At 39.7% G+C, this 14,654-nt stretch overlaps 3 protein-coding genes across 3 annotated transcripts in view; 2 read left to right on the top strand and 1 right to left on the bottom strand.

Moving 5' to 3' along the window:
• The window catches only part of LOC123746084 (uncharacterized), a 74,102-nt gene extending 64,286 nt beyond the window's left edge, over nt 1-9,816 (bottom strand). The window contains exons 1-2 of the mRNA XM_045727335.2: nt 9,694-9,816; nt 9,025-9,088 (exon numbers count right to left, since the gene is read on the bottom strand). Coding sequence (XP_045583291.2) covers nt 9,025-9,062 — 38 coding nt within the window. The 5' untranslated portion in view covers nt 9,063-9,088; nt 9,694-9,816. The remainder of the gene's footprint in view (nt 1-9,024; nt 9,089-9,693) is intronic.
• Nucleotides 5,800-7,785, top strand: LOC138357468 (uncharacterized). Its single transcript, XM_069314323.1, has one exon. It carries the CDS (start codon nt 6,102-6,104, stop codon nt 7,206-7,208), a length of 1,107 nt encoding a protein of 368 aa, XP_069170424.1. The 5' UTR covers nt 5,800-6,101; the 3' UTR covers nt 7,209-7,785.
• Nucleotides 9,817-11,780: 1,964 nt separating the features above from the next.
• LOC123745978 (glutamate-gated chloride channel alpha-like) lies at nt 11,781-14,489 on the top strand. The gene is made up of 2 exons (XM_045727084.2): nt 11,781-12,204; nt 13,776-14,489. Exons 1-2 carry the CDS (start codon nt 12,013-12,015, stop codon nt 14,118-14,120), a joined length of 537 nt encoding a protein of 178 aa, XP_045583040.1. The 5' UTR covers nt 11,781-12,012; the 3' UTR covers nt 14,121-14,489.
• The last annotated feature ends 165 nt before the right edge of the window (nt 14,490-14,654 follow it).

Here is a 14,654-nt window from a genome sequence, read left to right as displayed (position 1 = left end):
ATTTTTCTCTTGTAATGTATCTTTATCATTTATCAATTCTGATAGAAATTACCTACTTAAAATTATCTGCTAGATTAAGGACCTGCCCGAAACGCTGCGCGTACTAGTGGCTTTACAAGAATGTAAATACTGTACTATCCAATGTATTCTCACAAACCCAATGTACCTTCTTGTATATATATAAATAAATAAATAAATAAATAAATAAATAATAAATAACCCTGCTGGTGAAGAAGCATCTCCGATACTCAGTCCTACATTATGGCCTGCATCATGTATCAGTATTAGGAGCACCAAGCAATGGTTTTATGTTCGCCTTTCTCCTAATCCACATTTCTCCTCCCTCATTCGCTCCTCTGCATCTTTCTCCTCTCCAACGTCCTCCCCCCTCCCTCTCTCAAATAATTTGATACAAATACAGTAGGCGAAAAACTGCAAGAAATATCTCCTGAAAACAAATTCTCTTATTTGTCGACATTTCTTTAAGGGTGACACTAAAGCCGACCCCAAATGGCCTATGATACTCCCATACACGCCAAAATCTATCAATTTTTGTAAAATCTCTTGTATGTATGTACCTTACCTGAATACACATTTATTTATTTATTTATTTATACAAGAATGTAACAACTCTTGTATATATATCTCAATTTATGTGCAATCTTGAAAAGTTGGATGAAGCTAACAGACAGATAGCCACTCTCTTTTACAGATATAACTGTAGTAGGAACTTGTGTGGCAAGGATATACACATCGAGAGGTGTCCCCCATTTCTCGGTGTGTATACACTGAGTTGACTTCAGCCTTAAACTATGATCAGGATTAAAGTATACTTGGTGAGTGGTCAGTAAACTTTTGCGGCGCCATAATATCCCTCCAGCGGTTGAGAGAGCTTAAGCGCAATACCAAAAGTAATTTGTTTAGAGCAATGAGTGTATCACACGAAGGTCAAACCTATGCATCATCTCTGGATGGGAGTAACTTAACATGTGTCAATAACTTACCGTGTGTAAATAGCTCACCTCGAGTCAATAGCTTATCGTGTTAATATAGCTGTGTCAAAAGCTTACAATGCCAATAGCTAACACTGTGTTTTGGTAAGCTTAATGTGGTAAGCTAACAATAGCTTACCATGTTTTGTGCTACAAGCATGATGGATATCCTGCATTCATTATTTTTTAATGAATAGCAGCAAAATGTCATGCTTTGCGCAGGCAATGCTGCTTGTTTGCATTTGTTGCTGCGTTTTATAGCGCCATCTATGTAAACAGAGAGAGAAAGAGAGTATGCCCGCCACACCTGTTCCAGCTACGACATATATAATGATCGTTAAAGACGACAATCAAGTAAGTGCTTCATGTCCACCTTCAAACAGCCATCAGCCCCATAAAACACCACTCACACCATTAGCAATTATCGACTCATCGACTGCAGAGAAGCGAAATGTATTGTTAAAAGTAAGGGTTTCCTTGAACGAAATATGATCGAGTCCACTCTGATCAAACAATATAACAACAGCCTTAATGTAAGCCCTGGCATGTGCAAATTAGATCCCAATAAAAGTTTCAATACATCACGTCAATACAATATAGCATCCATTTAACCCCTTTTATCCGTAGGTTTCCTCCCCCTTTCTTTAATAGTATATAGGTCAATAGGTCTTTATTCTTATTTTCTTGGCGGTCAGGTGACCCACCCTGATTATAGGTCTGTCTTCCACGTTTCTTTCTTCCCACAAAGTTACAGCACCGCTCCTGTGCCAGGTAAGTCCACTACGGGCTCACCATAGCCCGTGATACTTGGAACTTTTTGTTCCAAGTAGCGAAGTCTTCTCTGAGTACTCTTTATTTTCTTCTTCTTGAGGTTATCTTGAGATGATTTCGGGGCTTTAGTGTCCCCGCGGCCCGGTCCTCGACCAGGCCTCCACCCCCAGGAAGCAGCCCGTGACAGCTGACTAACACCCAGGTACCTATTTTACTGCTAGGTAACAGGTACATAAGGTAAAAGAAACTCTGCCCATTGTTTCTCGCCGGCGCCTGGGATCGAACCCGGGATCACAGGATCACATGTCCAGTGTGCTGTCCATGGGTAAGTGTGTGCGTACCTCACATAACAAAATTAATGTGCTAAAATACATTATATTTTATTTGAATCCCGAAGAATATTTTTCCATTTTATATGAAGATCATATTTACAATATTGACGCAGTGAAATTTTATGCAACATCACCCTATACCTTAACAAACTGAGGTAATTATATACTGTACAGTAAGGAGCGACAGGTGATGTGCTGGCGTCCTAGGCGGTGTGAGGACATCGGAAGTCACCATGAAGCCTAACCTGACGTCGTTGTTGCTGCTGGACGTCTGCTTCGCTTTATTCCTGCTCCATCCTGGTGAGAAACATTCCGTGCATCTGCATTATCGCATGTTATTGTCTAATTATTTCCGATGATGTGCTCCTTATTCATCCGGGTGACTGGTAGCCATCAGGTTAAATTGGGGACTGTGGATTTTATCTTCGATTAAAACACTGACAAAAGTTACCACTAACTATTGGTAACTTCCGTGCCAAGCATGATACAATATACGGTTTCTTAATCTTTAGATTTGTACTGGTTCTTCATGTACAATTTCCTCTAGAAATCAATGAATGGTCGCAGTTGTTGATAATGAAATCCACATTCCTTAGATCTAACATTTATTCCTTAAGCTCACAGATATTGGCATAGATATTCCTTAAGCTTCACTCTTATTGCCAATGAATTCATTAATCTCACACTTATTGCCTTGTAAGTATTCACAAAATTGTTTGGTGTCTACTCACGAGATCTGTACCAATGTCCTTTAATATACTTACTAATCTCTCTCATCTCATTTTTTTTCTTGCAATGTATCAATTATTTTATTAATTCTGATAGAATTTACCTACTTAAAATTATCTGTTAGATTAAGGACCTGCCCGAAACGCTGCGAGTACTAGTGGCTTTACAAGAGTGTAAATACTGTATTATGCTATGTATTCTCACAAACCCAAAGTACCTTCTTGTATATAAATAAATAAATAAATAAAAAAAATCTGTACCTCTTATTTTGATCATAACAGAATCGTCGGTATTTACGAAACCATTTAGTAGCTCTGAAGCGGTACGAGCATTAATAACCTTACTCTAATGTTATTATTGTTATCAGCGGTCTCGTAGCGTTTCGGAGCTCGTAAGCTGTTCAGTAAATGCACATTAAGTCTCCATGAGCAAGATACGAGGTTCAGGTCTCATAAGTTAACTGGTAGTGAGTCTTGTGCCCAGTGACATAAACTTGGTATTATGGCGCCTGGGGAAACGTTGTGTCCGCAGGTCAGGTTGAGGGGATCCAGGTGCTGCGTTTCCAAGAGGACCGCAAGGCCACTACAGAGACCATGGCGTGGTACCAGGGCCAGCTGGACCCACACCGTCAGTTACACTCCGTCACCCTCTGCGGCAGGTTCTACCTCTTCACCATCCACGGCTGGGCAACGTTCTTCGCCCTCGTGCATGGTGAAGACGAGATGGGCCAACTTGAAGGAGGTGAATATTTTGAGGCGTTGAAAACAAAGCAAATAAAGAGACTCACTCCTGTGTGTAACTGCAAATGCTGCAGTTATAGTTTTGAGAAATTCTTGAAATCTTTACTTTACTGGTTTTGTTATGAAATTTTGTGTCTGAATCGGATTTCTGGCATATAATTCACCCATGATGGAGAAGTGGTGGCTGATATTGATGCGACATGAGCAACTTAGTCATGTGCAACTTAGTCATGGAATAACAGTTACATTTACACTTTCCTCCTGGCAGACATTTGGGTGGAGAGGGTGAGACCAGTCATCGCTATGAACTGGAACTTCCAGATTCTCAAAAAGAAGCTCTGGGTATTCAAGTGAGTCTCTTCAAGAAGTTATATTACTCCTGTTCTTTAGCAAGCAGTCAAAATTAAGCACAATTTGAATCTCAATAAGATATTAGTTAGCGTTAAAACTGTAATATATTAAAGGGGTGATGAGAACCTTTCGCTCCAGGGCACTCCAAGCTATCTCAGCTATGGACACAGACCACGCTGGGTATTTCAGCTATGGACACAGACCACGCTGGGTATTTCAACTATGGACACAGACCACGCTGGCTATCACAACTATGGACAAAGACCACATGGGTGTCAACTATCCTGGGCGACTCATCTATAGACAAATGTCATCGTGCATGTTGACTATCAAAGCTAGCACGGCCATGCCTAAGACCTCGTTGATGTTGACTATCCAGGCAGGCTCTGACATAAGCCCATACGAAATAGTTTCAATTCATACATGTGTATGAATTGGACATGTATTATGTACATTAACCATTGTGTAACTAGCTTCAAGAGATTGTCACTTAGTTAAACGAACTATGGGGTACAGTTTCTGAACCCATTATGTGCCTCTGTAACCCTTTCCACCACCACCCACGGGATGGGTATGGGGTGCAAAATGAAGAAAGAAATTGAATTCATACCCATCCATACTCATTCATATATATGTCTAACCTACGCTTTGGATAATCCATCGAACTTTCCTCTATTAATAAGTTACCCCCATAATTTATACCATAATTTCCCAACCCTGTTTCCAAATCAATACTTAGCCAGGCCTTTTCTGAATCCAAACTTATCCTGTTAACATCCACTATTTCGAGTTCTATTTTGTGTTGTATACCCAAAACTTTATTCATACCCCTATATCCAAATATAAACCTTAACTATGTACCCTCCCTACCCACTCCTTCAATTGAACGTAAATTGTTTTCATAAGGGATCACTTCAATTTCTGGGATTAACTTTGTCATCCATCTGATGAAAAAAGTTTTAATTTTTTTTTATTTATTAAAAAATGTAATTTTAAAAATGACGTCTTGTACTTATAACTAATATCCTGTGCAGGTGGCACCACCTATGTTTCACGTACGACCACACTCAGCACCTGATCAGCACGTACGTGGACGGAAGCCTCAACAACCACCAGAAATATGATATCGTCCGCACTGTGTCTGGGGTGAAGGCTCGTCTGGGTCAGGGTTATGTGGCTCGTCGGAGCTTCAGTGGAGATCTAACGCAGGTGGGTTCATAACATGATTACTCTTGAGATCTGTATCTTCTTCCTATACTTTTCTCTATTTATGTTTGGAATAACCATTGTTTTCGTGATTATTTGATCTATTAAGTAGATTTATATTGTTTTGAAAATTTATGTATTCTCCGGTTTAGAGATAAACAATATTTTTATAGTATGGAAGCCATTCTGGCATTTGACATTAATCAGTGAGAAAGAATGAGTTATATACAGTATGTGTAACCTTAGCTATTTTCAATTTGTTTGGTGAATGTAAACAAAATCTCAATCTTCATTTTTAACCTAGAGTTTTGCATATAATAAAATTTGGTTTCTCCTCTTCAAGGTGATTAATAATAATACTTTCCTATTAATATTTGTATTTCATTTATTGTATTTTATGCTATTTATATCATACCTTTGTGTGAAGGTACCGAGCCGTGCCAATTCTCCACTAAGGAACATGTAATACATATTTTTCCATAAATCAGTTCATGTGTCCGAGACACCTTGTATTTACTCAATTCAATACGAATCAACTAGTAGTAAAATAGAGAACTCTGCCCATAACAGGATTGAATAATCCTCACAGGACCTAAAACTCTTACAGCAGTGAGATATTTCACATAATATACATTTTGTAACTAACACAGAGTATACAATGGCTGGATATATCTATGACTGTAAATATCTAATGCAAAATATTCTTTGCCTTCCGTCAGGTGAACGTGTGGGACAGGCCGCTGAGTCCGGAAGAGGTGCGGAGTATAGCAGACTGTCAGAGTGACCCACAGGGTAACTATGTGTCGTGGGAAGGCGGCTGGAAACTCCAAAACGTCACCAGTTATAATCTGTCCCTGACAAAACTTTGTAGCGGAGATGCTGGTCCAGCATATTTTTGGTTTGAATGGAGTCCTTACCCGGTGGCGGACTATCTCTGCCTGGCTCTCGGCTCTCTGCTGCCCAAAAACAAAACGGAGGCGATGACTGCTATGACGGTAGCAAAGAACTCCTCATATGACTTACGTACTTGCGACAGTGACTATTGGCTTGCTATCAACGACATAGATGAAGAAGGAGTGTGGAAGATAGGTAAAAATCCCGTGGATATGAAAACGGTCGGCTGGGGGCCACAGGAACCAAACGGTTTACAGTATGAAAATTGTGCAGCAGCAATTGAATGGGGGGTATCCGATATTGATTGTCCATCAAACTTAAAATGCGCTGTCTGTTCTATCAATGAGCAGCAAAGGTTCTCTTTTCTTGGGACATGTGAAAATGAACTGCGAAATTTTTTCTTTGCTCCTTTTCAGTATAATGTAAGTGAAATAGTTTTTATTGGCTACGGTGCTTACCTCATTCAGAAAGTAAACGGAATATGGACCTGGATTAATCACGTCACCAACACAACAATTGCTGAGATGGAGGAATTTTTCCCTGACTACCCTATGGGTCGACGATGGTGGAAGCTGCACCAACCCGTGTGTGACCAGAAGCATGGCGGCCGCCGTCTCCTCTTACTGTCGCCCTGTTCATATGATGACTTTACCTGTGATGACGCCACCTGTATTCCTCTCCACAAACGCTGCGACCTCAAGTACGACTGCCGCGACAACACTGATGAACTTCACTGCAATCTAGTGGCTTTTCCAGAGGAATATCAGAGCCATCTGCCGCCTCGTGCTGGCGGAAGGGAAGATAAAAGCTTGCCCATAATACTTACCATAGATGTAGATTTCTTATCTGTGAGGACCATGGACATGGTCATGGACTTGTCTTACGTATTGGCGTTAACATGGGTTGACAACAGGCTGAAGTACCAGAACTTGAAGGTGAACAACACGCTTAACATTCTACCAGACGACACTATGCACAAACTGTGGTCTCCACAAGTGAGTTTTGTCAACACCAACGGTAACCAACACACACTGATGGACACAGACACCACCATGCTGGTGGACCGCTACGGTAATGCAATTAGCAGGGATCCAGCTGCTCCTGCTGAGGGTAAGTTGACACACAGTACCATCCACCTCTTTTTCACTGTTGGTATTCTTCACAACAGGTTTCCAGGACGAGAGAAAGATTAGAAGGTAAATACGAGCCGTGAGCACTTCTCACACACATTTATTTTGACTAAAATATAGTACCAGAATCGTGAAAGATTAGCGAACGAGGAGCCGACAGTTTAGTGGGATAATTCTCTTGCGTTTAACCAGTCTAATTTTCTATCATCAAATTTTTTGAATCGATAATCGCAAAAGGTATTCATATGCATCTTTAATAATAAAGATTAATAAAGGATTCACAATATTGCTTCCACTAAGGGCCACTAGTGTTTAACAATTTTATTTTTATTTTCCACCATTTTTTTTATGAAGATTGTAGGATGAATTCTGATATTATGTGTTTTATGTACCTAGACTTAAGCAAAGCCTTGAATACAGTACCTCTCAATAGACTGATTAAAAAGACTGAGGTACAAATAAACAAAGACCCAAAAGTGATTCCATGCACCCGCCAAACCCACTGTTTATGAATGAAAAACAGTTTATACACGACTCACAACTGTTGACGTTCGAACACTTCCGGAACAAGTGCTTCACTGACGAATTTTGTTTGAACCACAACGCTATGAATGCTTCACCCACGTACTACAAATACAAATAATCGCCAACAGAACCTAAACACCTAACCTAACCTATGCCTATATATGTGCAATATGCTAATAAAAATATTATAATATTAATTTATATTTGAGAAAATTCCCCTTTTGAATGAACAGCATGTAAAAATTTATGAGTGCGTCTGTGGGGTCGACCGCTGGATGTAATGGACTTGAGTCGAGGACGGGTTATCTTCTTCTTGAGGTTATCTTGAGATGATTTCGGGGCTTTTAGTGTCCCCGCGGCTCGGTCCTCGACCAGGCCTCCACCCCCAGGAAGCAGCCCGTGACAGCTGACTAACACCCAGGTACCTATTTTACTGCTAGGTAACAGGAGCATAGGGTGAAAGAAACTCTGCCCATTGTTTCTCGCCGGCGCCTGGGATCGAACCCAGGACCACAGGATCACAAGACCAGCGTGTTGTCCGCTCGACCGACCGGCCCCGGTTGCTATAAATGCTTCAACCAAGTTCTTCAAATACAAATATGCGCCAACAGAACCTAAAATACCTGGGTCCAGCTCAATGTCAGGTTTATCATGCGAGTGAGTTTGGACGGGTAGAGATCTGCAATGCAATATGTAATTATCAAAATGCGCCAAGCTTGGACGACTATTTTGCGATTATATCTAAAATGCTACACCAAATTGTCCCGCAGAATATCCGAGACATTTCATAAGCATTTCTTCTTTTATTGTCATAATTGTATCTGAGAGAAAAAAGCAAGTAACCACAAAATAATGCATGAAACTTAATTTATACTGCTCTGGGCAATGAGGCGATATTTAAATTTTGCCGCCACACTGCACACATTCAGTTCATGAATGTGTTATTCATCTTGTTCTGTTTGCACTTCATCACAGCTACGGGAATTTCGAAACTGTATATAACTACCACTTAACATCTTAACTACCACTGAACACAAACTCACGTTTGTGTTCAGCTGCCAGGAAAGCACAATAGCCAAGAGTGATGTTGGTTCAACGTTCAATCAACGCTAATTTCAATGGCGTTGAATTGGCGTTACTGTTGGATATTATGTCCATTGGGTATCAGCTGAAGTTTATTTCAGAGATCGCGAGCGAGCACATATCTGTACCTACGGGGATTAAGCTCCAACCTGAGTCCGGCTTGCCAATCAGCTCGTGAAAAGTTTCCTGTACCCTAAGGCTGTCATATCTACTTATCAGGCTGTGTTGAGTCTGCCTGCACTACTGAGTTACATAACAAAATGCCACTTACCTGGGCACTGCAGCAGAGGAGCTCCGAAAGCATGGCATGAATCGTGCGGCCCGAGTACATGTCTCTAGAATACACACAAAATCGAGACTTTGTTAATATGATGCTATTCTCATATTCATATAGAACAGCACTCTCTTACTAATTTGTGTTTAGAGAGGATCAAACATACTTAAGGGACATGCTAATACTGATTTAATTCTACAACCCCCATCCTTCTAAAATGATACTGGTAGTACTTATAGGAAATATTTAGTCAAATGTACAAAATTGGATTGTTGCAGCCAACAGTGTTCACGCTTTGTACTTTTAATTTTGGAGAGGGCATGAAAAAGTTAGCCAAAAACTAAACTTGAAACATTCATAGACCTAGTAGAGCACATATATGTACTATATTAGACCTAGGACAGCTTGGACAGGTTAGGTTAGATTCTACATTTATTTTTCCATTTTCTTAGCATGCCATTTAGGCTACGTCAGTAAGACAAAATTTGAACATTTTGGGTCTAACGGTTCCTTTTGTACTTTCTACCTGACAGTTGTTATAAGTACTACCCATTTACGAGGAGCTGAATTGTGAGACAATATGCCACTTCCTATAACCCTTGTATTAACCTGTCCTCATATCTCTTCCAAGTGCAATATCATACTTATGATTACTTTGCCTATTACCTTGGCCACTCTTGTAGGCTTCACACTTCTTGATAATGGCCACAGCATTGTGTGGGTTGGATGTGATACAACAGAGATGAAAACTTTGTTTTGATGAACTGGAACACAAGACAGCGTCATACCCTCACGGTGGCTGGGTTGAAACTGAGCAATTAACATTCGCTGCCCAGCTGGTCAGTTGCCAAGGATCATTTAATTGATTATTAAATTAATTAAATTATTTTTTTTATTCAGGAAAAGTACATACATAATGTTACAACAAACGTAATGTTGGATTTATAGATAGAGCTAGTACATACAATATCTAAAGCCACTAATACGCATAGTGTTTCGGGCATTAATTTGATCATATTCGTATGCATAATTATCATATATCTATGATTTCTATAATACTTGTTGAAACATTTAGTCTTAAATACGATTTATGAGTGTAGATAGCTTATTTAACAGGATTGATTAATTAGGTAATTTGTCCTAAATAGACCAGAATAATTAGGCTCTCGTGATTACAACATTTATATTTAGTAAATTATTTGATAGCGAATCACGATTATTTTGCTATTACTTTTACAGTCCGACATTTATTTACGTCATAGTTGTTTATCAGGCATAATTTATTAATCGTGTTAATTATAAATTACACTGTATGCTGATACTTGAAAATGGGATACAATCACGTATCATGGTTCAGTATTTACGTATGGATGATAAGCGTCTGTTGATTTGACTGATGCCACCGGAACCCGCTATCGTTTATTGTCTACAACATACTCATCCAGCGAATGAGTATGTGGTAGTCATCTAAAATAATAGTAATATATTGCAAATTAATTATATTATTTTTGTTTTTATTGATACTGACCTTATTTCGCGTCAGACGGCATTTCATAATCGCCATCCTATTCCTTTGACTCTTGCACTTGCAGTGGATATCTTTTCTGGGGAGACGAATACGGTAACAGCCAAGAGGAAGTACGGTACAGTGTACATGTGTGACCTGGACCTCGTGCTCTACCCCTTCGATGTGCAGGAGTGCTATTTGCACCTCAGGATTACCTCCGCCACAAAGTCCTTCCTCCTCTTCGACGTACTCAAATCCTCCGTCAATATTTCCGCCAACAAGCTTCTGTTGGAGTATGAGGTGAGTCATCATGCAAGGTCATTGAAGCAGAGTAGCCTTGTTGTTTGTCTGATTTTCGCGTCCACGGTGGGAGAAGCCTATGGGGTTTTGTCTGACGATCTGTATCATCTATGCTCTATGAATCTTAAAGTGAAGCCGATTGTTTTGTATGTCTATATATGTTTTATCTACAGGGACTGAAGGGTGTTGTTTTACATCTTTTTTATCATCCATGATGAAGGAAGCCTAGTATTACATGTCTTCATTTCTATCATCCTCGGTCAGGAAAATCTGGTCTGGTCTACTTTTATCTGTATCATCCTCGGTTAAGGAAGCCTGTCTGTGTCACCCATAGCGAATGAAGCCTAGTGTTATGTCTATCTTTATCTGTATCATACTCGGGCAAGGAAGCCTAGTGTTTTATCTCTCATTTTTTTTTTATCTGCATTATCCACGGTGAGGGAAACTTAATGTTAATTTATTATTCGACCCTAACTTTTATGGATTCTAATCGTTCTTTCACTCTAATTCTGAAACGCCTTATTAAAATTCAGCTCCAATTCTGACATGCCAAACGAACATTCTCTGACTTGAAAACTAATTATTTGTATATTTCTTAAACAAATACAATCTTTGACTTGTGCGCCACAGAGTTAAAAGTAACGTTTATATAAGGCTCGTATAGTTAACAGTTGAATGTGTTTATCTTTACAATATTAATGATTATAATTGTTGCCAGGCCTCAGCGGGAATTTTACATAAACAATTACATCTAACTTCCACACACGTTATAATTATAATGACAGCTAATAATTTTGCATTTCACCACCTATGACAGTTCAATTGGCAATACTAATGCTACTGATATTTCCCGCACCGCTGTCACTCTGCTTAATATTTCTCTTACTAGGCTATTCCCTCCGTTCCTCACTCCCACGTATTGCCTCCATCCCTAACACTACATTCGTGTCCCCCTTCTTCTCTGGTGATACCTACCTCGCTCCGTGTCTCTCCCATCACCTCTGGCCCCATCTACAACACTCCCCCGTGTCTCCCATCACCTCTGGCCCCATCTACAACACTCCCCCGTGTCTCCCATCACCTCTGGCCCCATCTACAACACTCCCCCGTGTCTCCCATCACCTCTGGCGCATCTACAACAGGTCGGGGAGGTGGTGCTGGTCCACGGCAGCTCTGGCATGTACAGTGAGGTGAAGGTGAAGGTGCCACTAACTCGTCGCTCGGGTTACGCCATCCTCACCATCTACATCCCCACCCTCGTCCTCCTCGTCGTCAGCTACGTCACCCTCTTCTTCAGACCCGTCATCTTCGACACCAGGATGATGTCTGCTCTCACCGTCCAGCTCGTCATAGCCACCTTGTTCTCCCAGGTACTCCATTGTGCAGGTGTTCTCCCCTATGTGTTATGCAGGTGTTTTCTCAGGTGTACTCACTTAGTTGTATTTGCGGGGGTTGAGCATCGGGTCTTTGTCGCCCCATCCCCCTCAACCATTAGTTATCAGGTGTACAGATTCCTGGGCTCTATCATATCTACATTTGAAGGTGCGTATGGAGTCAGACTCCACCACATTACTGCCTAATGCATTCCATTTGTTTACCCTGACAATGAAGAAATTCTTTATTATGTCTCTTGTCACTCATTTGGGTACTAAGTTTCCACCTGTGACCCCTTGTTCATGTTCCATCCGTGCTAAATAGTTTGTTTATATCTATCTTGACAATTCCTCTTGAGAATTTTGTAGTTGATAATCATGTCAATCCTGACTTCTGTTTTCTAGTGACGTGAGGTTTGGTTCCTTTCCTCGTAACTCATTCCGCTCATCTCAGGGGCTAGTCTGGTGGCATACCTTTGAGAATTTTCTTCAACTTCATCTTGACCAAACTATTTGCCTTGCTTCTTGCACTGAATTGTGTACAAGTCTCCAAACTTGATACATCAATTGTAAGTGCCTTTATCATCCTTAATTGCTATCAGCTCTGTAAGACATAACTGTAACATGGTCGTGTTTGAAGCTAGACACAAATACAACATTATTAATGATGGTAACAGAGTCTATTTCATGTGGACTCCATCTCATTTTGGCCTCTGAATGCATGATAGAGCTGATGAGTTAGCCAAAGAATCTGCCTTTAAAGGAGAAATTGAGTATAACCTTGGATTGTTAATAAGCATGAGTCTAGCTCTCCACACATGTCAGTTGTCTAATTTAGAAACTGTACTTGTGGTCGATCTCGAACCCATTGATAATGTGACGATGTGTATTGAATTTTGTAACTAGCTCATCAAGATTGTAATTTGCTTAGCTAAATGAGCTGTGGGGTTCAGTCCCTGAGCCCATTATGTTCCTCTGTAACCCTTTCCACTACCGCCCACAAGATGGGTATGGGGGTGCATAATAAATGAACTAAACTAGAACTTCATCTTGTATTTTAGATATGGACGCCATGCTGGAGGAGCATACTCCAGGATTAGCCTGACATATGGTATAAAGTGTTCTTAATGATACCCTACACATGTTTCTAAAGGCAGTTCTTATATGTTGGCCAACCTAGCATACGCCATTGATGATATCCTTGTGATATGGGCTTCAAAGGATATTTTTGGATTGATATCAGCCCCCATATCTTTCTGTCTTCTTGATTCTTGAAGGAATTCATCTCCGAACTTGTGCGTTGTATCCGGACTTCTGCTCCCTACACCAATTTTCATATTTTAACACTTATTTGGGTTAAACTCTAGTTCCCAGTTGTTGGACCATTCCTTCAGTCTATCCAGGTTATCATACATTATGTTTAATTGATATATCACGACATATTGATATATTTTATACATTCATACCTACAAAACTCTGTAAACTCTTCTAAACACTAGCCTATCCTAATGTATATATACACTGCAACATTTCAAACTTGTAATCCAGGTCTCTACCAATTTCGCCAGGTGTCAGCCTCGTTACCCAAGACTTCCTACTTCAAGATGGTGGATGTCTGGCTGCTCTTCTGTATTGGTATTACGTTCCTCACCATCATATTCCACGTCATGGTGGACAGCAAAGTAAACCGGTCTGGAGGAAAATCTGTGCGACCAACTGAAAGTTCCGTTACCACCAGCATCTTAGTGGGACAGAAAGGACTACCTCGGAAACCTGTTCCACTTGTTGTTCGAAGTAAATGGATGAACTTTGAGACAGATGAACAGAAGATGGTTATGCTAACGCGGATAACAATTCCTGTAGTTTTTCTCATCTTCAACTTTTGCTACTGGATATATATAGTGATTTATTGATCAGGTTATGAAGCCTCTGCTACTGGATATATGCATTGTCTTAATGATCACTGGCTATAACCTCATGTATAGGATATATATATTGATCAATGGCTTCAACCCATACCACTGCATATGCATATACTGATATTGATTACTGTCTTCAGCCTCTGCTACTGGACTTATATATACGCGGTATCAATTACAGGCTGTCTTAAATTATATAGGCGATTTATTAATTTGAAGCTACAGTCTTTACCATTTAATTTATGAGATAAGTTTAATATTATTTTTGTCTACTTTTTTCGAGTTTTTAAGAATAACAGTGGAATATAATGATATTATTAACAATATTCTTTGCTACACATGTATAATACTTAATAATTTGAGTTAAAAAACACACACATATATATATATATATATATATATATATATATATATATATATATATATATATATATATATATATATATATATATATGTTCTTATATATGTAGAGTTCTTCTATATAGTAATTAGTCACCATCATAAATATCTTTATCTGCAAGAATGTCT

The sequence above is a fragment of the Procambarus clarkii genome, chromosome 78 (assembly GCF_040958095.1).
Source record: "Procambarus clarkii isolate CNS0578487 chromosome 78, FALCON_Pclarkii_2.0, whole genome shotgun sequence".
NCBI lineage: Eukaryota > Metazoa > Arthropoda > Malacostraca > Decapoda > Cambaridae > Procambarus > Procambarus clarkii.
The sequence above is the reverse complement of the archived record's forward strand: the minus strand, read 5'-3'. Positions and strand labels throughout refer to the sequence as shown.